General features: G+C 37.3%; 1 protein-coding gene across 1 annotated transcript in view; it reads right to left on the reverse strand.

Annotated features, from left to right (window-relative positions):
• Window positions 1-505: 505 nt before the first annotated feature.
• Window positions 506-24,591, reverse strand: part of podxl2 (podocalyxin-like 2) — a 29,229-nt gene continuing 5,143 nt past the window's right edge. Inside the window, exons 2-8 of the mRNA XM_027140716.2 lie at window positions 20,744-21,037; window positions 16,910-17,571; window positions 15,865-15,939; window positions 8,496-8,652; window positions 4,269-4,330; window positions 4,012-4,191; window positions 506-3,383 (exon numbers count right to left, since the gene is read on the reverse strand). Of these exons, the coding sequence (XP_026996517.1) occupies window positions 3,180-3,383; window positions 4,012-4,191; window positions 4,269-4,330; window positions 8,496-8,652; window positions 15,865-15,939; window positions 16,910-17,571; window positions 20,744-21,037 (1,634 nt within the window). The 3' untranslated portion in view covers window positions 506-3,179. The remainder of the gene's footprint in view (window positions 3,384-4,011; window positions 4,192-4,268; window positions 4,331-8,495; window positions 8,653-15,864; window positions 15,940-16,909; window positions 17,572-20,743; window positions 21,038-24,591) is intronic.

Consider the following 24,591-nt stretch of genomic DNA (forward strand, 5'->3'; position numbering starts at 1 on the left):
TCTGCCTATTAATTTCTTTTTTATTTAATTTACAAAGAGGCTAATTTGCCACGCACATTTTGTCAGCTTTTGTCTCAAATCTAACAATTAGACAAATATAAGTGTACTTTATAGGCTGGCCACAGGGTGACACCATTGTAAAATCAGTCATCCAAATTATGGCATGCATTTGCTGTTTTGTGTTGTGTTGTGTTGTGTTGTGTTGCACAATAGACTATTCTTCACATCAGCGTTGATTCTCTGAACATTTATTGTCTTGCATTTCAAAACGGTCAAACCTAAAGTTACATTAAATAACAACGAGATTGGAGTTTGTCCGTACAAACGGTCCATACAAAGCGGTTAAGAGGATCTCCATACAAAGCATTCAAGATAAACAACAAAATGAAGTGAAAAAGAAACAGTGCAGTTGCAAACAAAGCTGTACAGTTACTGTAGAGTACAAAAAAAACCTATGCTTACTCTATGATTATCAAGTTCAGCCTGGTCTATTTGATTGAGTTGATGTGACCTTTTTTTTTTGGTTTGTTTTTTTTTGTTTTTTGTTTTTTTCAGTGCAGGTAATAGAATACAGAAAACGGATAATAATGAACTATCCAAGACATCTAGCTTTGCAATAACCACGGTTTGGAACGGTTTAACTCTGTCAACTTCTGATATGTGCTTCGGATATATTAATATAACTGCATCATGCACATGAAATCAGTACATAACATACAAACTGTTTGTCAACTGTCATATAGATTAGAGTAGGTGGCTTAGTACAAATAAAACATTGACTATTATAGTGTAACATCACAACTGGAGTAAATGAAGGTAAGTTACGTATGGAAACACTGCAAACAACATGAACGTGTGTAGTCATATTTACAAATAAATAAAATGATTTCACCAAAAAAAAAACTTTTACGCCATAACTCTTATAGTATTACTCACAGATTTGTAAAAACTCGACTTTAGTTAATTCTAATTTCTCATGTAGAACATTATGTATTTTGAGTCTATCACCCAAAGTCTTGTCTGAATGTATCTGCCTCAAATGAGTTCTTCAGTAGTAGCACGACTTACTGCCTCTTACAACCATCGGATGTTTAATAATTTGGAATTCACATCAGATTAAATGCTGTACACAAATGTCTCAAAGCAGATTATTTTCGGCTTTGAGAACGAAGGCTGGGGTTGATTACAGTCAATAGCTGTGTCAGGTGAATACACAAGGGAAGGAAGGACAGATGTCGGAAACGCTTCTTCCCTAGTAGGTTCATTATCAAGGTACTTATAGATATTAGATTAGATCTAATACCATAACCAGCCATCACTGTTTCCAGTAGTCTATAAAAAAAAACTTTTACCATGTAGCTCAACACTATACAATTATTCAGGCAGCCATCTTGGACAGCTGGAACCTGTTTCTTGAATTTGGTATCATTTCTCCAGCTCCATTAAACCCAAACTCTTATGCAGATGATCACATAATTCTGCTTGGAACAAACATTTCTTTATTGTAAACATATTTATTATTTCATTTATACAACTGGTTAAGGGCCTTGCTCAAGGGCCAAACTGTGGCAGCCTGGTAGTGGTGGGATTTGAACTCACAACCTTTCAATCAGTCTTAACCACGGAACTAGTTACTACAGCTGCTACTGATATCCTTTATATCCCATTTTGTTCATTTTACAATGAGATATTTTTGGTTCTTAATGTAATTTAAAGCAAGTACATACAGGTTTGGTTGAAGGCTTTAGGGTTTATCTGTCTTTTCTGTTTTAATCATTTTATCTGTCTTTCCTGTATTAATCATTTTATTTAAGATGTAAATATGACTTTACAACACAGTGCAGTAAGGAAAGGGATCTGCATGTTGTAATGAATGTTTCCATCATCAGGACATTGTAACCGATCTCTATTTTACATTGTTTATGTGGTAATAAAGTGTGACTAACATACCAGGTTAATACCAGATCTACTGACATGACTGTACTGTAAACAACAGGGAGTTATTCTCTCTTAGAATTCTAAATAAAGTGTGGCATGAAGAAATTGCTTTTGTTTAAACTCCACCGTTCCTTTAAGGTAGACGCCAGGGTTAGGGTTAGAGTTTTCAACCTAATAACTACCCACTGCATCTGAAGTCATTACCACAGAAAAGTAATTCAACACTTTTTCACCTTGTATTGTACTCAAGGGCAGTTGTTGAATCCTACCTGTAACTCTGTACTTGTTTCCTCCCAACATAAAACAAGCCCGGGGTGGATTATACGGGGTATACTTTTCATAGTACAAGGAAAAATGGGCCAAATTCTTGTTTCTGGTAAATTAAACACACACTAGAGATGTAGTGGATTAGGTTTAGGGCGAATTATTAGTAGAGTTTTCCTTGAAAATCACAGAAATCATACTGCTTATTTTTAAACAATTCTGTTTGCTCTACCTTCATTTTGGCATTACGATAGACATAAAAAAAACAGAATGAGTATTAACTGCTTGTTCTAAGCCCTATGCAGTGCAAGGTTGTTGTTTTTTTTTTTTACATGTGAGAGAGCTCTGTATGTAGGGGTCTCACTGGCGTGAACCTTAACGATGACACTGAACACAAAGAACAATGAAAAACATCTCGTTTGTAGAGAGGCCATTCCGACAAGCGATTAAAGAGCAAGGCCAGTTGGCTGCAACTTCACCAAGTTATAACACATTGCGCTAATGTACTGCTTCAAAGAGTGCACTAGATGCATCCATACAAAATAAAACAGGATATGCGTGTACTGTAATAGCCAGTTGAAATACATTATAATGCTTTAAGATCCTAAGAAATACTGCTATCCTGCGGAGTTCCGACAGTGCAAGACTTACTGAAGATGAAATTTGGCAGGTTTTCAATATGTTTCTTCATAGCTAAAGATAATTAGTAAGTATTCGCGGCCGGAACGAAATACTCCTCAATTAGAACTAAAATGTTTACGGATACCTCTGTGCTTGCACTAAGAATCAACCCACGCCACATTGATTGAATATGAACGTGCTGTCACTGGTGCAGATAAATAAAAGACCGTACAAGCCAAAGACAATCACTTTAAATATTCAGCAGGTAGTTAGGAAAAAGCTCTGGTGTTCTGTGCCCTGATGGAATACCTTACATTTTGAACACATTTTTTACTCTCCCTTTGTTCTTCTCCTTATTAGAGGTGGGTATCCTCCTCCTGATTGTCTTCTTCGTCTTTGCCCGACTTGTTCGGCATGCCCTGCCAAGCCCCGGTGCCTGCTGGCACACCGTTGGTACTGTGCTTCTTCTCCTGTGGCTCTGGTTGGCCGTCGCTCGTCACGTCCAGCGTGGGGTTGTCATGGCAGCCGTTCTCCACAAAATGCAGCTCCTCGCCACGTGACTTGCGACAACACAAAGAAATGAAGTGTTAGCTGCCAACACACGTAAATAAGAGATATGAAACGTCCTTGTACAGTACATCTGAGTGAGCTTGCCAGTCCCACTGAATAAGATGTGGCCCCTGTTCCTGTTAGTCACAATAAAGAAGGCATGGCAACTGTTGGTACCAGAAAAGGCAGTGTAGCCTTTGTCCTTATGTGTCCCAGTGAAAGAAGTACCATTGAGAGCCTACATACTTACTACTGAAGAAGGTGTGGTCGCTGTACCTGCCAGTTGAAGTAAAGCAGGTGTGGTTTCAGTGCCCATCAGTTTCAGTAAAGGAGCCTATGTCTATATTTGTCCCAGTCTAAGGCACATGGTTCTGTGTCTGTTTGTCCCTGTGAAGGAGGTGTGGCCTCTGTGTGTGTCTGACGCATGATGGATTTGGGCTACTCCAGCCATAGCGTATACAAACCCAGGCAATCTGCCTTTGATCTTCATATTTGAATATATTTCTTTTATACAATTCATCCTTTCAACATTTCTTAAGTGATTCATTATAAAACCTATAAAATCCCGGTTTTATATTATTGTAATCAACATAGATTCTCTAGTCAATCTGACCCGGAGTGTTATGAGTACCCACTTACCATGCTCTTCATTTTGGGAAGGCGGCGCTGCCAGCAGATGTAGATGAGCCCGGATGCAATGATAATCACACACACCGAGCCTATGATCACCAGCACGACAAACAATTTGCCGTAATCGCTGCGCGTCTGGCTGGGTCTGGAGTGACATGTGCTCACGCTGGAGAAGTTCTGAATGCCGATCTGAAATATAATTTCCATTAATTGTCAAGACGTCATCATCGAAACCCATTATGCATATACAGGGCGAATGCTCATACCTCATATAGTCCTCTTCTTACTTCTCCCAGCATTGACAGCACCTCTTTAGTAGCAATGACACCTAATGGGATATAAAAGAATGCTATATTACTATTTTTCCTAGTATTATCACCTATTGCTTCTACACTCACTTGTTCATAATGCTTCACAGAAAATGCATTCAAATGCATCTATTTCTGCAGTCCAATTTGCAAATATTTGTAGACTCCCTTTTATATATGATTAACATTGAATTTTAAATCAATTAGGTTGCAGGATGCTAAATAACAAATATTGAACTGCAATCAAAGAATCTGCAAATATTTACTGTAAAACATACTGTACTCTAAACACCTTTCTAATTGTTACACAGACATAGAGGTGGGTTAGTGGTTAGTATGTTTGCCTCAAGGGTTGTGGATTACCCCTCAGCCCTCAGGCCTTTGTTTAATGAGTTTTCCCTTTGCTTCCAGAGGTTTCCTCTGGGTACTATGCTTTCCAACAACACATGTTGTGGATTAATGGATGGATGGATGGATGGATGGATGGATTGACGGATGGATTAACGGATGGATGGACAGACAGACACAGAAAGGGATGCAAAGGTTTTGAGAATGACACAAATATTAATTTTTTCAAAGTCTGCTGCCTCAATTTTTATGATGGAAATTTGCATATACGGGATATACTACAGATATACTGCATATACTACAGAACGTTAATATGAAGAGTGATCAGATGAACTGAAATTAATTGCAAACTCTCTCTTCCGTATGAAAACAAACATAATCCCAAAAAAAAAACATTTCCATTGCATTTCAGCTCTGCCACAAAAGGACCAGCTGACATCATGTCTGTGATTCTCTCATTAACACACGTGAGAGTGTTCAGGACAATTATGAAGATCACTTTGTCATGCTGATTAATTTAGAATAACAGACTGGAAGCTTTAAAAGGAGGCTGGTGCTTATAATCATTGTTCTTTCTCTGTTAACCATGGTTACCTGCAAGGAAACACATGCAGTCATCATTGCTTTGAACAAAAAGAAATTCAAAGGCAAGGATTGCCTGTAAAATACTGCTTGTAAGATTGCTTGTAAGATTGCACCTAAATCAACCATTTATCGGATCATCAAGAACTTCAAAGAGAGTGGTTCTATTGTTGTGAAGAAGGGTTAGGGTTCAGAGTGCCCAAGGAAGTCCAGCAAGCACCACGACCATCTCCTAAAGGGATTGGGCCACCAGTGCAGAGCTTGCTCAGGAATGACAGCAGGCAGGTGTGAGTGCATCTACATGCACAGTGAGATGAAGACTTTTGGAGGATGGCCTGGTAGCAAGAAGGGCAGCAAAGAAGCCACTTCTCTCCAGGATAAACATCAGGGCAGACTGATATTCTGCAAAGTACAGGGATTGGACCACTGAGAAATGGGTTAATATAATTTTCTCTGATGAATCCCCTTTCCGATTGTTTGGGGCATCCGGAAAAAACCTTGTCCGGAGAAAAAAAGGCGAGTGCTGCCATCAGTCCTGTGTCATGCCAACACTAAAGCATCCTGAGATTATTCATGTGTCGGCTTGTTTCTCAGCCAAGAGAGTGGGCTCACTTACAATTTTGCCTCAGAACACAGCCATGAATAAAGAATGTTACAAATTACATCCTCCAAGAGCAACTTCGCCCAACCATCCAAAAACAGCCATATGTAACATGTAACATTAATACGACAGTGACATCTGACAAAAAATCACTGAAGCAACAGACTGAAAAAAATTATATTTGTGTCATTCTCAAAACTTTTGGCCAGGGCTGTAGAGCAAATATGTATCATTATCTTTATACTTACTGCAATATAAATCTACTGAAACTGTCAGAAACCCTGCAATATGTACAAACAGTTGTGATGTATTCGCATGTGTGAACGATGACTAAATTGTTTATTAATACACCAAGTTAAACAGTAGCACCAGTACAACACTTAAGCCATTGCTCTCTCAATAGAATACTCTAATCTTTACCTGTTATGCTGCTTAGCAACCAAAGTTTGCTTTTAACAGATCACACTGCATGTGGGAAGAATTTTTATTAGGAATGTTATTAATAATAAATTCAATTATTTATTAAAAACAAAGGAATATGACACTTGAGGGTTTGTGTAACAGCGATGATATCATCAGTAAGAGGAGATTTATGCGCAAGGACACCTTTAACCTGTGATAGAATCAGTGTAATACATGTCCTTGAGTGGCTTATTGCTTTAACAAATCCAGAGTAACTGCATTCATGGATTCCCCTGTTGAAGGATTGTGCTTTAGAAAAGAAAGCACGGGGCATCTGTGATTGAATAGGATGTGGCAAGTCCATTTATCAAGCTTTTTTCCACATGGAGATGAAATGTGTATGATCATCTTCCACACAATCACATAACTATGATTAAAGATGTACGGAAAAGAAGGCATAACGTGTAATGATGAAAGCTTGTCAAATGAGAGCTCAAGTGCAGAGAGTTAATTAACACGGTACCAGAATCAACTAATAATTATTACAATTATTAAACCGCATTACTACATAACTGTAGTTTCGATGTCTACTGTGTGTCTTTTTTCTGTCACTGAGCTCAAAGAAAATTGGCACTTAAAGGAAACCTCCAGGCTAAAACATTTATAAATGTGTTTATATAATATATATAAACATTTGTGGTGTGCCTAATGATTTCTGTGCTGTATTGTCATGATTCTTGTGAGGAAAAAAAGCAGCTGTCTGCTGAAAAAATGTTACAGGGGAACAAACAAGCAAGTATAATGGCCAGGATTCATTGTTGAATCCTAAAACAAAATAGCAGGAACTTTTTTCTCACCGATCTTCACTGACATTCAATAGAAATCCAATCCAAGGTGCATTATGAAATACAGCTGAATAAAGCAATTGTTGTGAGTTATTGAGACTCTGATGCCGATGTGTCCAATCTTATTCTGAAATTGCTGGTGTGGGTGAGATTTTTCTTACCAATAATGCAGGAGACAAACCTGAATCCACCTGTTCAATTAGTTATTCCTGGCTTGCAACACACTCAGGTGTGGCTTCTGCTTGGTTGGAATGACAGACTGCACCCACACCAGTCCTTTATGAAGTCTAGACACTGCTAAGCTACTCGGTTAGCGATCTAAAATGTGATGACAGTGATGATGATGCTGATGGTGGAATTAGCATCAAAGTGTAGATTTAACGAAAGTGACAATTACCAGCATGGTAGTGAAAGGAGTTTAGACTTAGAAAGGCTTGAAATGTCATTACCCAACAAATCCTGGACAACACTGAATATCACACATTAGTTGTAAAGACTAAAATGCAAGTAGAGGGCACAGTGATTAGCATGCTTGCATAGCACCTCTGGGGATTTGATTCCCCCCTCCAACCTGCAATGGGTTTCCTCTGACTACTCGCCCAGTCCAATGTATTGTAGGCTGATTGACAGGCAACCCTAAATTGTCTGTAGTGTATAATTGTGTGAATGTTTCACTCGCCTTGTTTGGCATAAGTCCCCTGAGTTCCCCACTCCCTGTGACCCTGAGTACTAAAGGATAAGTGGTACCAAAAAATGAATGGATGGATTGGAAATCATTGTAGTTCATGAGTGATTTTCCCTTGAACAGAATGTGTTTTGAGACATGCTTCCATTACTGTAATTGATATTTTACAGTATTTTATTTTAATTGAATATTTTACAGTAAATACTTGTGCCAAGCTGGAGCTTCTGCATCAACCTGTAGACAATTAGTGGTTTTTAACTACTATGGTTTCCAGTTTCTTAGTAACAACCCAAGATGTTTGTCTTATTCATTTCATGACAAAAAAGAAAGAGCCTCTTAAGTGAAAGAGTGTTTATAGCTGCTAAGCTGTGTCAACTTGTCTCATACAGTAGGTGTCCCATAATTTTAAATGCCACTATAAATGTGTAAAAATTATGAGGTCTTCTTTATCAGAAATTAAAAATTGTAATTGTTAACAAATTTCCATGGTACAAGAGGAAGCTGTCTTAATTATATAAAAATTAAAAGGGAACTGCAAATTGCTTAAATGTGTAAATTTACAGTACTTGACATATAATTTGGATCATGATTCTTTATTATGCTTCTGTGCCGAGCCAAAAAAAAGGATGAAAAGCAGGCGTTTGTGTGTGTGTGTGTGTGTGTGTGTGTGTGTGTGTGTGTGTGTGTGTGTGTGTGTGTGTGTGTGTGTGTGTGTGTGTTACCCTGATCATTGGCAAGCGTCATCAGAAGCTGGTGTTCCTGTTTGGTGGGTTTGCTAAGCGAGATGAGCCACGAGCCCTGAGGACTGTTCATCTTCCTGGAGAATGTGCTCTCCAGCATCTCCAGCAGCCTGTCACCATTCTCCACACGAAACTTTTCCTGTAACACAAACACACACACACATAACACACAAGCACACACAAGCGTTAAACCAACAGTTATCTAACATCAGATTGTTTTTCACACACATGGGTTTTGCACCAGGGAGACGTTAGAGTTTACAGTGATAGCTGCACTTAGTTTCTTTTATTATTATTATTATTATTATTATTATTATTATTATTATTATTATTATTATTATTATTATTATTATTATTATGTGGCAGATTATAAAAATATTGACTATTTAAAATATAAATGGGAAAAATGGGTATTTGAACACACAGGAATTACAGTACATGACAATACAAAAAAATGTAAATGAACATGTATTCACATATATTGGTCCAGTAGTGAATGATAGATTGTGAATCTTTCTAGAAGATTGGAGCCATTTTTCATTTCTTCTTTATTTGTTACTAAAATTTTGGGCAGTAACTTTGACCTGAACCTGATCCGCATGAACATTGGTCTGAATAGTTACAGTTGTATTAGAGAACCAAACCTGTCTAATTACTTACAATTACTTCCTCGATTACAAGAGGATATGTCTAATTTGAAAAAACGTGGAGCTAAAGCAGGGGTTTCTATGTGAAAGAGAATTATTTAGAGATAATGTTATCTTTTGGTTTAATAGTTTATGTTACAAAGTAGGATAATGTTATGTGAGAGCATAATGAGACCAGCTCTGTTCAAGTCAAGTCAAGTATACAGTAGGTATGCTGTATGGGTTAGAAACTGTAGCAGTGAGGATAAGACATGAGGCAGAGATGGAGGTAGCAGTGATGAGGATGTTGAGGTTCTCTTTAGGAGTGACGAGGATGGACAGGATTAGGAACGAGAACATCAGAGAGTTACCTGTTTTGGGAACAAGGTCAGAGAGACTAGATTGAGATGGTTTGGACATGTACAGAGGAGGGAGATGGTTATATTGGTAGAAGGATGTGAGAAGGAGCAGCCAGGTAAGAGCTCAAGAGGAAGGCCAAAGAGGACATATATGGATGTGTTAAATGAGGACATGAAGGTAATTGGTGCGAGTGGATGCCGAGGATAGAGTTAGGTGGAAACTGATGATTCAACTGATGAATATGAATATTGTTCTAATGTGACGGTGGATTTTGGGGGTTATTATTTTGAACTGTTACTGGGATGACTATCATGTTTAAACACAGGAACATGGTATAGTTCCTGATTTGGGGGTTTTATTCCCACCTGTACTGTGTATGGAGTTTGCATGTTTCCCTGTGCTTCAGGGTTTTCTGTGGGTACTCTGGTTTCCTCCTCAATATAAAAAACATGCATCATAGGCTGATTGGCATCTCTAAATTTTTCACCCATTGGGTCCCCTGCTTTGTGCACCACATACCCTGGAATAAGCTCCAGACTCCCCTTGACCATAAGCGGTACAAAAAATGGAGGAATGTGCTCACTATCCTGATGTGTTGTACTAGTGCAGAAGTTCAACAATAAAAATGGTGAAAGTTCTTTGTCTATTTGCACTCATTCCTGAACAATATGGAGTCATTTGGATTCAGGGAAACAACTGAAAAAGACAAACAAGAAAATACAGCAGCATTGACTGAATGTAGATTATAAGGTTGAAGGTAAATAATAAGGAAAAATAAAATCCTGATGCTTGGGGTAACAGAAAATATTCATATATCTTCACATTTATGTTCCCAAAAAGTTGATGAAGCACAATTTGCTTCAGAACTGCCTTGTTCCTTTTTGTCTAGTGGCATATATCATTTTAAACATTCTCTTATTGTTATTATTGAGAGTTTACAGAGTGCACACAAAGCTTTTGTATCTTGATGGCACTTTTGCACAATACTGAATCACACTGAATTGTATCATATTGGACAAAAAACAACCCTAAATCCATTAACAACAAAAAGGTTATGCCATTACTATCCTGTAGTCATTATTTTATTGTATAAACACAAAATGTTTTTTCCTCTGATACTACAGTAATTTGTCAATGATTCATTTATGCACACTTCATTTGTTAATGATTTGTTAAGCATTTAGATTTACATTTAACTATCTGGACCATCTGAGAAATTAGTTATCACTAGCAACTATTAACACATTTTGATGGCAGGAACTGTGGCCTGTTTAACTGAACCTTTTGCAGCCAGAATTGAATGTGTAAACAACATTAATACTGTAATATCTGCAACAATACGGTGTGATACAGTGCGTTTTATACTTTTTGATGGACCATACAAGCAAATGAAAACTAGAACGTACATTTCCTAGAGAAAATGTGAATGGTGAATGGTGCTTGTGACATCACGTGATGTGACCAGAATACACGTGAGGCAGTTCCCCTCATTGTGCTGAGTGTTTTGATATAACTAGCCGAGTTATATACCTCCAAAATTTATAATGGGAGTCTATGGGAAAAAAGGCCACTTTTTCGGATCGCTTATAAAAGTCATAGCACATCTCTCCTCAATGAGCTGGTCAATTTGACACCTCATTCATGGGTATAGGACAAAAGCTGCGTGACAAGTTACACGCCGATGTTTTGTCCGGAAGAGTATGCACAATAGTAAGAATGTTGCTTTGCAAACACCATTAATAATAATTTGTCAGTGAACTCATCAAAATAGGAGTTCATCTATACAAAATATCTTACATCATTAGACAGAAAGAAACAAGGAATTCCTGCAGCAATTTGAGCTGCATTTAGCTCTAGACGTTGATGTTTTCTAAGCATTAGTGGGGTTTTTCAAGCAGTCATGTCTACATATGATGGTTGTCCTTGTGTTGAAGCAGATGCCTAATTTGGAGTCTAACCGCTTCAAATACTACTGTGTCAAGTGATGTTCCATTTGGCCAAACAAGATTTGGTGAGGCCTCAGAGAAGTCTCAGAGAGGAATTTTGGTCGGTATTTTCTTCTTAGCTGGTAATCATTCTTTTTAAAAAATAATTATAGACCAGCAGTCTGTATGCTACAATCAGTTGAAAGGATTTTAACAGCACTTTGAATTGAAGGTCAAAAGGGAGAGTTTTTTCATTGCTTAAACAGTCTCCTAAAAATTGTAGTAGCTGTCACAGTGACGTTTCTGTCGGCTTTTGCTACATTATTTTAACTATTTCATTATTGCTTTAATTATCTTATCTTATCTTATCTTATCTTAATTTCTCCAGCCAGAAATGAATGATGATGTATAAATAAAGCTGATAATTCTATCATTCATTAATACGTTTCTCTCAAAAATTTGTTTGCTAATACTTCCCATACCCTGTGGCCCCTCCCCAAGTTGGCATGCAGTCGATTGTGGCACGCAGATGTTCACCGCAAAATACCAAATGTCATGCTGATTGTAATTACATGACTGCCAGTTGCCATGACGATGAACGAGCACCTCGAGTTTTGCTTTTCTGGAGTGGGTGCGGACAGAGAGAGGTGTGTGTGTGTGTGTGTGTGTGTGTATGTGTGTGTGTGTGTGTGTGTGTGTGTGTGTGTGTGTGTGTGTGTGTGTGTGTGTGTGTGTGTGTGTGTGTGTGTGCATTTTTTTTGTGGCCAGCCTACTGCAGTAACATTGACAGAGAATGTGATTAAAGAAATTTGTGCTACTGCTGAAACTGCTGCTACTGCAGATAGAGAGAGCTAGAATATAAATATCACCAGATAGGACAATATTAAGGCATTATATTAGCCTAATCTTCAAAAAATTAAATATTAAAAGTATTTATTTACAGGGTTTCCTATTTGTCTAGAATGACTGTAATAACAAATAATTGAATAACAGATTCTAGTATTTAGAATGAACTTTTGTGCTATTTGTGCTTGTTAATAATGTAGAAACTCTACTGAAAGAAAATCTCTATCATGGTTCCAAGATGACATTTAATTTTAAGACAGTTATGCAATTAACTCCATTAGGGAATGTGGTATGACACCTGAATTCACCAGTCGTGTATATTCAGTATTATTCATGTGTGCATGCATTCAAATATTTATTAGAATGTTCCCATATGCAGTTTTCACCATAAGCAGAGCCATCATGAGGCAGCCGTTTTTTAGAACCTTCCCACAAAGCTGGTGTGTGTGTCATAAAAGTTCCAAATGACGAGAACCCTAGTGTTTAACCAATAAGTGTTATATACACTATATGGCTGAATGTTTCTGGACACCTGATTATCACAGGCAGCTTTTAATACTGCATTGTAACTTTTAATTCCAATTTCAGAGTGATCACTGACTCCAGTCTCTTATATAATGCTAATTTAGATAAAAATACTAAGATAGTCTTCTTTCATCTGAGATGATTGCCAAGATAACCAATAAGATACATATAATGTCATTACAAATGATTAAAAACTAGTTCATGCTTTGGTCCCTGTACTGCCTTGTAGTCTGGAATTTCCAGTAGATGTCTAAATAAGCTTTATTGAGTCCACAATGCAGCAGCCAGAGTCTTCATTAGAATGAGAGGTTTTGGCCACATCATCTATCGTATCCATACTGCATTGCACCTCACCAGCATGAACCCCATCCCACTCCATCCCTTGGAAATTCACAAAGTTTGGTGATATTTTCTTGAGCAGAAATCCTGGATTGAGCTGAAAGATCACACCAAGGTTATCTGACCAGAGCAGCACATGCTAACATCTGTGAAGTCCAAAGCCAAAGACTGATTTCCAGGTGGTTGACATGTTTTGACCTTGTATCAAGAGAAGTATCTGTGATGATTATCATTCATTCATTCATTTTCTACCGCTTATCCGAACTTCTCAGGTCACGGGGAGCCTGTGCCTATCTCAGGCGTCATCGGGCATCGAGGCAGGATACACCCTGGACGGAGTGCCAACCCATCACAGGGCACACACACACTCTCATTCACTCACACACACACACACTACGGACAATTTTCCGGAGATGCCAAGTGATGATTATCCTACTCCCTAATTATCTCTATTTCTGAAAGGACTACATTTCACTGTCATCTAAGGCATGAGCTCATTTAGCTGAGACAAAGACTTTTTGTGGTGTGGTTGCAGGCTGATGGCCCATTTCTGGAATTCCTGCAGTTCTACAGGGATCATTGTCAAGTCTGCAGTCAGAGCATCCTGAACAAAAGCTGATCTATCTTCGTGCAAGTGAACAGTGTAACTTGTTTTGGTGTTAGGGCTCACTTGTCTTAATTCACTTTGAGCTCAAAAGCCATTACATGAGAAAGGATGATGGGTGTGTACCAGATGACTTCTAATTGCTAGGAGCACACAAGAGCTCACAGTCCAAATATGTCAATAGCCTGATGCCAGGAGCCATAAGATGAGACAATGCCAATTGCATGCATCTTGAATCACCTTAGCTGCTACAAAGAAGCTGAAGTCAACATTCATAAACCAGTCTTGTGGCTGCACAGCTTTACCTTCCTGTTCTTCAGAAAACCTTACAACTTGTCAGATCTAAAACTGAACAGGCATTTAAAGTCTCTGTATAATATTAAACTTTCTGTACTGTGTCTGTAGGTTTCTTATGTTCTCTAAAGCTGCTTTGAGACAATTTCCATTGTTAAAAGCACTATACAACTAGATCTGAATTTGAATTTCTGCCCTCTGTTACTGCCATCAGGACCCAGGAATCTCATGCAGTCTCTCTCCAGTGATTGACACAATCACCAGCCAAGGGTTAGACACAGCATTCTTAAAATGGTCAAGCCAGAAAACACATAATATAGCCCAGCCTGGCCATCTAAGAGATTCAGACACTTACTGCAAAAGTCCTGTCACATTAGCTACCCCCTTGGCAGCACGTTGGCAATGGGGACAATCCAACCCCAAAGTAGAAAAGAAGACAAAAGGCTGCTGACCAGCTAAAGCCAAAAATAACTGGTTCTGCCATTAAGAGTGTGTGGTACGTCAAGGGAGTACCCAAGTATCAAGTATACAGACAACAGCAAGAAGGAAAAAGGGAATGTCATAGGATGGTGTTATTTATGTACATACTGTGCCATACATATCTACTGTATGTAAATTTGGCAGCTATAATGGAGCCTTTAGACAGAGTAGTGAGCAGTGAGTGTGACGTAGAATTGAGCAGCAGTGCAAAAAGACGTGGTGCCTTATTTCACGTGACTCAAAGGAAGCATGTACTAGTATCATAGCAGAGACCTAGGTAGTGGGTCTTTGTTTTTTTCATAGAAAAATATTATTTCAAAGATTTCTGCAACATGTTCTAAATAAATTGTGAAGATTGACCTACTTGGCTTAATTAAATAATTGTCTATTTTCATTATCATTGAACCTTTGAAAGTGCAGTTACTATAGTACACCAACACCTATAATACTAGGTTATCATAATACGAATTTTTCATATTGCACCACAATTTATACACTGCATGTAGGTGTGGATTTTCTTATGCATTCTGTGCGAGAATGCTGTGTGTCTAACAGACAGTTTTTTGTTTCTTGCTGAAGAAACAATGCTGTCAGCATGTTAGTTAAGGCACAGACATTCCCAGTAGTTCTAAAAGCAAATGCATAAAATATGAACAATGGCTAAAACACCCCCATCAGGAACAGTATGTACAATATAACTGCATAAAGATGAACAAAAACCTCAAGTTCATTATGTGTAAAGCATGCACATGTCCTCTGTCTTTTAAATCAATTTGAATCTCTAGTCTAGTGGCTGTCAATTGTCAAGACTGTGTTGCAGATGCTGACTCAACAAAGTACTCCTGTGCACTAAACAGATTACCTGGAGAAAAAAAAACAGCGGAGCAGACCAGCATGTAATTAATTAACTCAAGTTTTCGAAACATCAGTCACTGGTGCTTCGGTAGCAGATCCTCTGTTAAGCTTATCCAACAAATTGACTAAACATAATCATAATCATAAACATTAAAAGGTAACTGTTGATGACATTCAGACATGTTAGTCACTAATCTGATCATTTGTAAGCAAGAAAGTCTATGTTACAGAACCACAAATTTTAGGAGACAAGATGGATGGCTTAAACTTGTGTGTCATATATCATCACATCAACCACATACCGAGTTAATCCTCTCGGCCAGAAGCAACCATGATTTACTGTCATAAGGTAAGCCTGTGGTTTTCACCCTCTTAAATAAGACACTCCAAAAGGCTTATTCGGGATTCAAAACCCCCAACAAAACAACAGAAGGATATATAGAGAAACAGAAATTTCCAAATGAACAAAATTTTAAAAGGGCAAGACGGGAACTTACGCAATCATAATCCTCTGACATGTTGAGGATGACATAGCCTTTTCCTGCCAGATCACTCCAGTCAACACAAATTACCTAAAAAAAAAAAAGACAGAATGCAATGAAAAGTGACAGATGGGAGTTAGATGTGTCACTGGAAGGGATTTCTCACAATTATAGTGAATAATTTAAAATAATTAGCACCATTCATTACAGATAGGCAGGATGATCAAAAGATTAAAATGTCAAGATATGTCAGGAGAAATGGTACAATGTGCCTCATTAAATCCATTTAGCTAATAAAGAAAGCGCAGAAATGTATCTTATTCCTTTTAAAATTGCTGTGTTTCAGATAATGTACAGTAAAACTTGGGGAAAATATGTGAATTGTTTTTCCTTCTAGTGTTTGTTTTAAAAAGGTTATAAAATGCCATGAACTGTATATAATAGAAGAAAACTAATGTTATGTAAGGTTTATTGTTACTATTAGCAGAATTTGTTGCAAACAATTCAGCTACTTACTGTACAAAAAAAAACTGATACAAGTTCGCTTGGGTTTCTGTTTTCTGGATTATACTATTATTGTTTACATTTTAACATAAAAGCTCTGCTGAATCCATGATAAAATCATTTATGTAATTGCATGTTGTTTTGTTTAACTAAAAACTTTCTAAAATTTCTATTTACATACCAATGCAATACTAATATCTATCTATCTATCTATCTATCTATCTATCTATCTATCTATCTATCTATCTATCTATCTATCTATCTATCTATCTATCTATCTATCTATCTATCCCTTATACCCACCCATAAATCCATCCATCCATCCATCCATCCATCCTTCCACCTACCCAACCATTCATCTGCCCTTCCATCTATTCACCCAACCATTTAACTCTCCACAAACCCATCCATTCAACAAGTCAACAATCCAACCTTCCACTCACCCGTTCATCCATCAATCCTCCTACTAATCCAACCTTCCCATCCATCCACTCCAAAAACCTATCCATCACCCATCATCAACAACTATCCACCCATCATCCCTCCATCTCACTACCTGCACTGCTTCTTGGGAACCATGCAGGTCTGTCTCTGACAAATAATCAGTGCCTCCATGACGAAGTTCAGACTCCTCGGATTCCTCCTCCTCCTCATCTGCTTCATGCCAGGTTGTCTCAGTGAAGGCCACAACAGGCGTGTCCAAATCTGCTGATGAAGGTGGCTTCCAAACATCTACCTCCTGTCCATCTATCTCAGTTGGGAATGCCACAACCTCCTCAATTTCATCCTGTTCCTCTGAGTCATTCTGGTGGGAATCATCAGGATGTAAGGGCACTTGGCTAGGGAACATCCATATTTCTGGAATGGTGGGTGCTTGGGTGAGGATGTTCTCACTTCCATCGTCAAAGTCCTCCTTAGGGCTGTCAGCACCAGCTGTGGCCTCAGACAATGGGCTGATTGGGCCAAAGAACCCAGCCGTTAATTCGGTGATAGAGGAGTGTGTATCAGTGACAGAGGAGTGTATAGGCGGTGCTGCAGCTGTGGTAGACACTGAAGAGGAAGAATGAGCTGGAAAACCACTGGCCTCAAACTCCTGCTGCCATTGTTCTGGGTCTGAAGATTTAACCTCAGGAAGGAAGAAAGATGAGGAGAAATTAAGCTTCTTGGGAGCCTTGCGAAGGGTGAGAGACGAAGGACGATTGGAGGATGGATTATAACCTGAGAGAGGACATGGGAAAAAGGAGTTGTGTATATTGTGTTCATATACTTGTCAGGCAACTGTCATTTATGCTGTGTAATGGTATTCTAATAAAGAAACTAATAACAGAACAGATTATAAAGGAGAATTATAAAGGAAATGAATATGGATGGATGGATGGATGGATGGATGGATGGATGGATGGATGGATGGATGGATGGATGGATGGACGGATGGATGGATGGACGGATTTATGGATGGGGAGTTTCCGTATACTATACTATATTGTACTGTTAATTCCCTTGCCACAATCAAATGTTACATAGAGTATGATTAGTCACAGCAGTATAAATGTCTGCAGTAATGCAAACCAGGTTCCATACACTGAGAAATAATTTTTTATCAACATTGGAATTATACCTTCAAAATAGGTATGCACAGTAAGATTATTCCAGATATTTATGACAACACCAGCACCAGATGAAATAAATGGGCTATCAGTCATTATGCAAAGAAAATACAAAAAAAAAACAAAAAACATAAAAAATCATCTTTTCATCTTGGACTGTGGATTATACTTTTCATTTCGTGTACAACAGCACCAAAGGTAAAAACACACAGAATGATATAAAATAAAAAGTGGGGCTGATTTCTTTCTAGCCCAGTTTATAGATTCACACAGCCTACCAGTGACAGTCCTGTAAAATATTAATAAATAAAATAAATTAATAATAAAAGCTAGCCTTAGCTTCATGGAGATATAAAATAGTGGGTGTAAAAGACATGAACTAAGTGTATTACTTTAACAATCACAGATTTTTCTAAATTCTGTTGGGAAATATAGAAGTAAATAGTACAAGGTACAAATTAAACAAATGGACAAACAACACAACTGTAGATTTTATGCCAAAAATGAGTCCCCATGCTATAAGGATTAATCATAATGGATTCCTTATAGAGATGATGATGGTCAAACCTATCATTTCATTTATAATAACAATTATAAAAAATAATAAATAATACATGTATATTTTTTTTTAAATAAGCTGACTGGGCTCTCAACACCATTAACAATAAGATGAATATCTGACATTGAAGAATATTCGTGCTGAGAGGTAATGGTGGGGTAAAGAGGAAAATAAAAGGGTTGTCATTTTGAAACTGTATAAAAGGCTGGTACACAAAGGCACAGAGGCTTAGTTATGTCTCAATTAAATCTAATTTTTAGCATCCTAAACCACTTGTCTTTGGTATTATTATTCTCTAACTAGCAAGACTTTCCACAGTACTCTCTATTCACCACTCATCACTGGATATCTGTTGGACAACACATCTCTTTATCTTACACACACACACACAAACACACACACACACACACACACACACACACACACACACACACACACACACACACGCACACACACAGTTTATACTGGAAAGAATTTTGACAGAATGAGTGCCTCTGTGGAAACCACCTTTACAGGCCAAACATGTCGGCTAAAAATATCTTCTTTTTTTTTAATCCCACGTCTTGGCAAGCCTTGATAATGTAGCTGTGTTCTAAGTTTCATCCTTACTTCCAAAACTATCTATCAAATATAAGAATGAATAGCAGTACTGTTTAAACCATTTAAATGGAAGAATCCTTCTCAGAAATTAGTGAGGGACGAGAAAGTTTTCATCACTTTCGAAAGCCTAGCAGGAAGTAGAACAATCGTAATTATAAAGTCCAAAAAACATTTTAGCACAAATGTTCACTAGGCTAATTGCTGTTTTGACATTCAGGCAATATTTTGGAATAAGGACTGTCAGCTCAAGATGGAGATTCGTCAGATGAATGACAGTTATGAGACCGTTTATGCTAATAATGATGAGTCATGCTACAATATGACACACTTCTTTAGCTGCATAGAGAAATGGGCTAGAAATGCTTTACATGGCTTACCTAAGAACTGACTTCAATATGAGGTTTATACTTTTTTAAACACCCATAAAACATTCCAACATGTCCACACGACATCCCTGTGAACTTAGTTTTCTTTGATGTAATGAACTGTCTATTTTTAATACATAAAATACTAATCTAGTATTGTGCTATTCTAATATTATATACACATGCCCAGACATGCAGGGATATATTTGGGTGAGTCCATGAGTAGGGAGCTGTTAATGTAAAAGGCATTTTAAACATGTGGGCCAACTAAAATTGAATCATTTATCACATAAAACATTTTAAAATTCATATTATTTTTACATTCATTCAACATCTCATGCTTGAAAGGTCCTACTCCATGAGTCATCCTTATAGGTCATGAAAAACATACATTTTAATACCAACGAATGTCCCAAAATATTCAAATCCCTCTACATAAATTATACCACAAGTTGCTTGATTAACAGGAAGTTGCATCATCTCTATTTCCTAAAGGTCATAGAAAGACAAAACGTCCACTCCTGCTTTTTCCAGTGTTTTAATAATATTATGAAATAGACTGGTTGAGGCCACCTTAAAAGTACATCCCTGTAAACTTTTTTGTATAATTATATATTGAGATAAAGAAAATGAAATGAAAAAAAATAAAATAATTTAAAGTAATCAGTAATGCATTAATGTCATCATACATATCATTAGCATAGATGCTAGATAGCATAGATGCTGATGTATTTGCTAATTCTATGCTAATTATCTCTTGTTATTATCTTATTGCTAATTAAGTCTTGTTATTTACACTGCCATGAAAAGAATGAAATACAGCCATTATAAACCGAAGATTTGGTAAAGATGAGATATTATTTGTATGATTAAGTGCATGTTTTCTTTGTTTCTATGTTAAAATTATTTTTTACGCGTTACAAGTGTTAAGTGGCACATCCAACATTAAATCATGTTTATCAGAGGTATAGGTCCATGATTTAAACAGAATTACTCTACGATACAGTCCAAGTTGTAGTGGAAGGCACAGCATTCTAAATCGCTTAACCATATGCACTAGTGGAACTGTTGATTTTATTCAAGCTTCAAATTCAAATTTATGCCACATACACATGTAATGAAATGCTTCCTTAAAAATATTGTAATAAAAAACTATTCAAAATAAAAAAATTTGAATAAAAATAAATAGACAAAATATGGGTATAAATAGACAAATATAGAATACAGTAACTGATGTGGTGATAAGAATGAAATGATACCTATCAAAGAATCTGCATCCAAACTGGAGTTGAGCTCTGCTTGAGCATCCAACTTCCGCAATGCCAAAGGAACCTTATTCTCCTCACTGTCTTCACTGAAGAACCCAGAACTCTCCTGGGAACTTTCTACCAAACCAGACACGGCAGGATTTTCAGCATCCCGAAGCATACCATCATGTTCCTCCAGACCAACAGATACATCCGGGATGGATTGAAATGAAGCAGAGGAGCTAGACAGAGGTGTTGTACTGCCATTAAGACCATTAGTTATTGTGATGAGCATAAGAGAGGAGCCTGAGAAGGAAAGCACATAAATTATGTTAGCTTAATGAAAAAATAAAACACAGTAATCCTGAAGCTTAACAAATTCTGGAGGACCTCCAGATGCAAGCAGACAGTCAGTAATAAGACAATCTTGCAAAAGTGATTACAGATTACATGCTATGAACCAGTATTTATGAGAATTTGTGATTGCTTTCTTTGATTTTGATGTAGCTGTTGTTTGTGACATTTCAGAATAGTAGATACGCTTGAAGATAGGGTATAAAAAAGGGTGTTCTCCTTCTGTAAAGGCATTCAGAGATCTGTTATCACCAGTTAGCTGCTTGGATAGGAATTTGTATACATTACTGTATCATAGCCATGACAATGAAAGTAAGGACACAGCCATACCAACAAGTGTTGACAGGCTATCCTACCCAGCAACACCTCTAGCACCAGCTGGCCCCTGACCACAGATGGCTCCGTATCAGCTTAAATTGCCATTTGAGACATATCGCTTCTCACTTATAGTACAGGGTCACTGGGGGATTAGAGTTAGCATTAGCATTAGCAAATTAAAGGTGGAATTTGGGGTACAGGCTACAGCTGCTCCTCTTCTATGAGCCACCAGAACTGAGATATAAATTTAGTCCAAACCTCCAGATGGTGGCTTTTGTGCCAAATAAAACTGAAGTAATCTAAATAATAGCATGGACATTTTACGGAACTGATGGAGTCATTAAAATATGCATCCTGTTCACATGTTTTATTATCTAAAAAATTTAACAATTTAACAAACAGCACTGCAAATAAAAATATTTTGGGGAGCTAAATTTTCAGCTTAAAGTACGCTGTAACAAATTCAGCCACTTGAAGAAACATTTAATTTTCTATGCATGCAAAGTTAGCTATCTACAGTAACCTCTCTCATGTTACTGATAAACAAAGTCTTTGTGTTTATGTTATATAAATCACTGACCATATAACAAATTAATCTGTCACAGATATGTAAATTTTACTCCTGTCTAACTACAGTAGTTTGGTAACTGGTTAACTGTCTATACTACCTACAGAACAATCTAGTACAGCAGTAGTAAGAAATATTAAATTAGAGCTAATAACTGAACTATTACACCCATTATTTGAGATCCGATGTATCATATTTGTAATCATTTAATACGTGAGAACTCAGGATAGTCTTTTTAACTAGTTTCACTCAGTTCACGGAGTGTCGTCAAATCTGTATGGTTGTGTATGGCGCACGGAGTAAATAAATTTAGCTTCTTACCTTTAAATGTGTTTGTGTAATTGATCGATCAACACAGACATTTCTATGTCAAATATACAATACTGATTATATTGATCATTGTTTGAGGTAAAAAATGTACATCACTCTTCATTGTAAACTCACGAGACTAATATCGAATACTTCTGAGCTTCTATAGCCACAAGCTTTATTTAATACAACACCTAGGCTACCTACGCTACCAACCATCACTATTCCACTACTGTTGACAAATGTTTTAGATGTAGTGGAAAGATATAGAAATCATCACGCTTTCAAATGGAGAGGGTTCCCAATGCAGAGGACCCAGGCCAATCACCACCACAGGTATTACCAGGAGAGTGTGTATCCATTATCCACCCAAGATCTTCTGCTGTGACTACCATTCAAAACCCTGTTTTTAGGCAACACTGGTTGATTCAAAATATATTTAGGATGCCATCCATGTGTCCTTCTCATTAGTTCTGTGTTTCCAGACACAATGCAAGATGCTGTTCCCTTGAAAATAAAAATATCACATCTCAGGAATTACAGAGCCTATGCCGTTGGAGACCTCAGTAGATGGGTCAGCTCTACTATTTAGTGGAGTGTTCAGGGGAGTGCACCTTGGTCCTTTCTGACAATGTTCTGGACCCCTTGGACTGCCACTGCCCACATCACCAAATGTAGCACCACACAGTCTAGGTTGTTCATTTACTCATTGTTCTGTCACCCTATGAGTAGCTACTAGCTGCATGGAATGTGGTAACAAACTCCAAGTCCCAGTAAACCATGCTAATAGCTTCTCCCTTGATGTCTTGTGATGGTGCACTGTCTTGACCAGAATACTAACACCTACAGTTCATTTCCTAGTGCATTAAGAATGCTGTGTTGGGATCATGCACTCACTTTTTCCACACCATTGCACTTCCTCAATTCAATTCAATTCGTTTATTTGTATAGCGCTTTTTACAAAAGACATTGTCTCAAAGCAGCTTTACAGAACATAAACATAGAGCAGATGGAAAACATAATTAATGATAAAGGAAATAACGAATAATAAAAGAAATAAGAATTAACAGAACAAAAATAAAACTTCCTGTAAGCTCTTGCTCCATTATTGCCATATGCCATGCATTCATAGTCCATTTATATAACGAATTCTCTGTTTAAGTCCTTTCTTTCTTGTCAGTTACAAGTTTAGATTCAGACTTTCAAATCCAGTTCTCAATTGTGTTTTGGGTTCATGTTTCATATGTGTTAGTTCATTCCAATCCTGTATCACATTTTTACCTTGTGAATTGTAAAGTCATGCACAAGTGCCTAGGTTCTGTCTCATTATAGCCAATTTATGACACTCCTGGAACTCATTAGAGTGCCTTTCTCTCAGAAATAAAAGTGCTACATTTCCCCCATGTAACATCTACATAGGATATCCTCAATGCTCAGATTTTTAAGGTGACAGAATATACTTATATATGATATAGATTTAGATAGATTTAGATTTTTTTTTCCATCATAAATTTAAAAATACATACTGTACTTTGCTTTTAGTCATCATGACTCTTACTTCCCAGTATCCTGCCCAAGTTTTCAAGCAACCACTTATGACCTGTCTGGCCCTTGTTTGCTACAAAATCGGGGCTTTGAAGGCTGTCAATTTTTTTCTTCTTGCTTTTGTGTCTATGTTGTTGGGCTCTACATAAATTTAAAAATAAACGCTGATTTCCCTGACCTCGATAGGTTACACGTCTGCACCGTGGTGTCTGTCTGACTTTGCAGCAGTGTGTAGGTGGCACTCTGGAGACTAAGCATAGAGGCTTGTACAGTATCCAGAATTGCTGAATAACCAGTAAGACGAGAACAGTACTGCAGTAAAGAGATCTGAGACATTCCTTTACAGTGTTTTTTTTTATTTTTATTTTATTACTACAGGGAATGAGACCCACTTCACTTTATTTCACTTTAAAAAACACAACCAGTGCTAAATCAATTGTATGGTAACTTAATTTGTGATGTTACAAATTATATTATAGGATACATCTTAAGGATTTGATTTGTAAAATGTTGCTGATCCCTCAGAATCTTTCCTGGGCTATTGGTGAACATGGTTTTGGTCACCATTAGCTTGTAAGAATTTTCTAATTTTTTATTTACCCAAGTGCTTCTCAAAAATGAATCCTTTATCTTTTCCAATCTAATCTGAGAACAGTCTTGTTTTATACACGACATGCAGTGAGATGTTGCAGTTTACTGCATATGTGATTTATGATATTTTACCAACCCTAAGATTAGTTGGAGTCTTAGTAACTTTCCTTATCAT

Source organism: Tachysurus fulvidraco, chromosome 2 (assembly GCF_022655615.1).
Source record: "Tachysurus fulvidraco isolate hzauxx_2018 chromosome 2, HZAU_PFXX_2.0, whole genome shotgun sequence".
Lineage (NCBI taxonomy): Eukaryota > Metazoa > Chordata > Actinopteri > Siluriformes > Bagridae > Tachysurus > Tachysurus fulvidraco.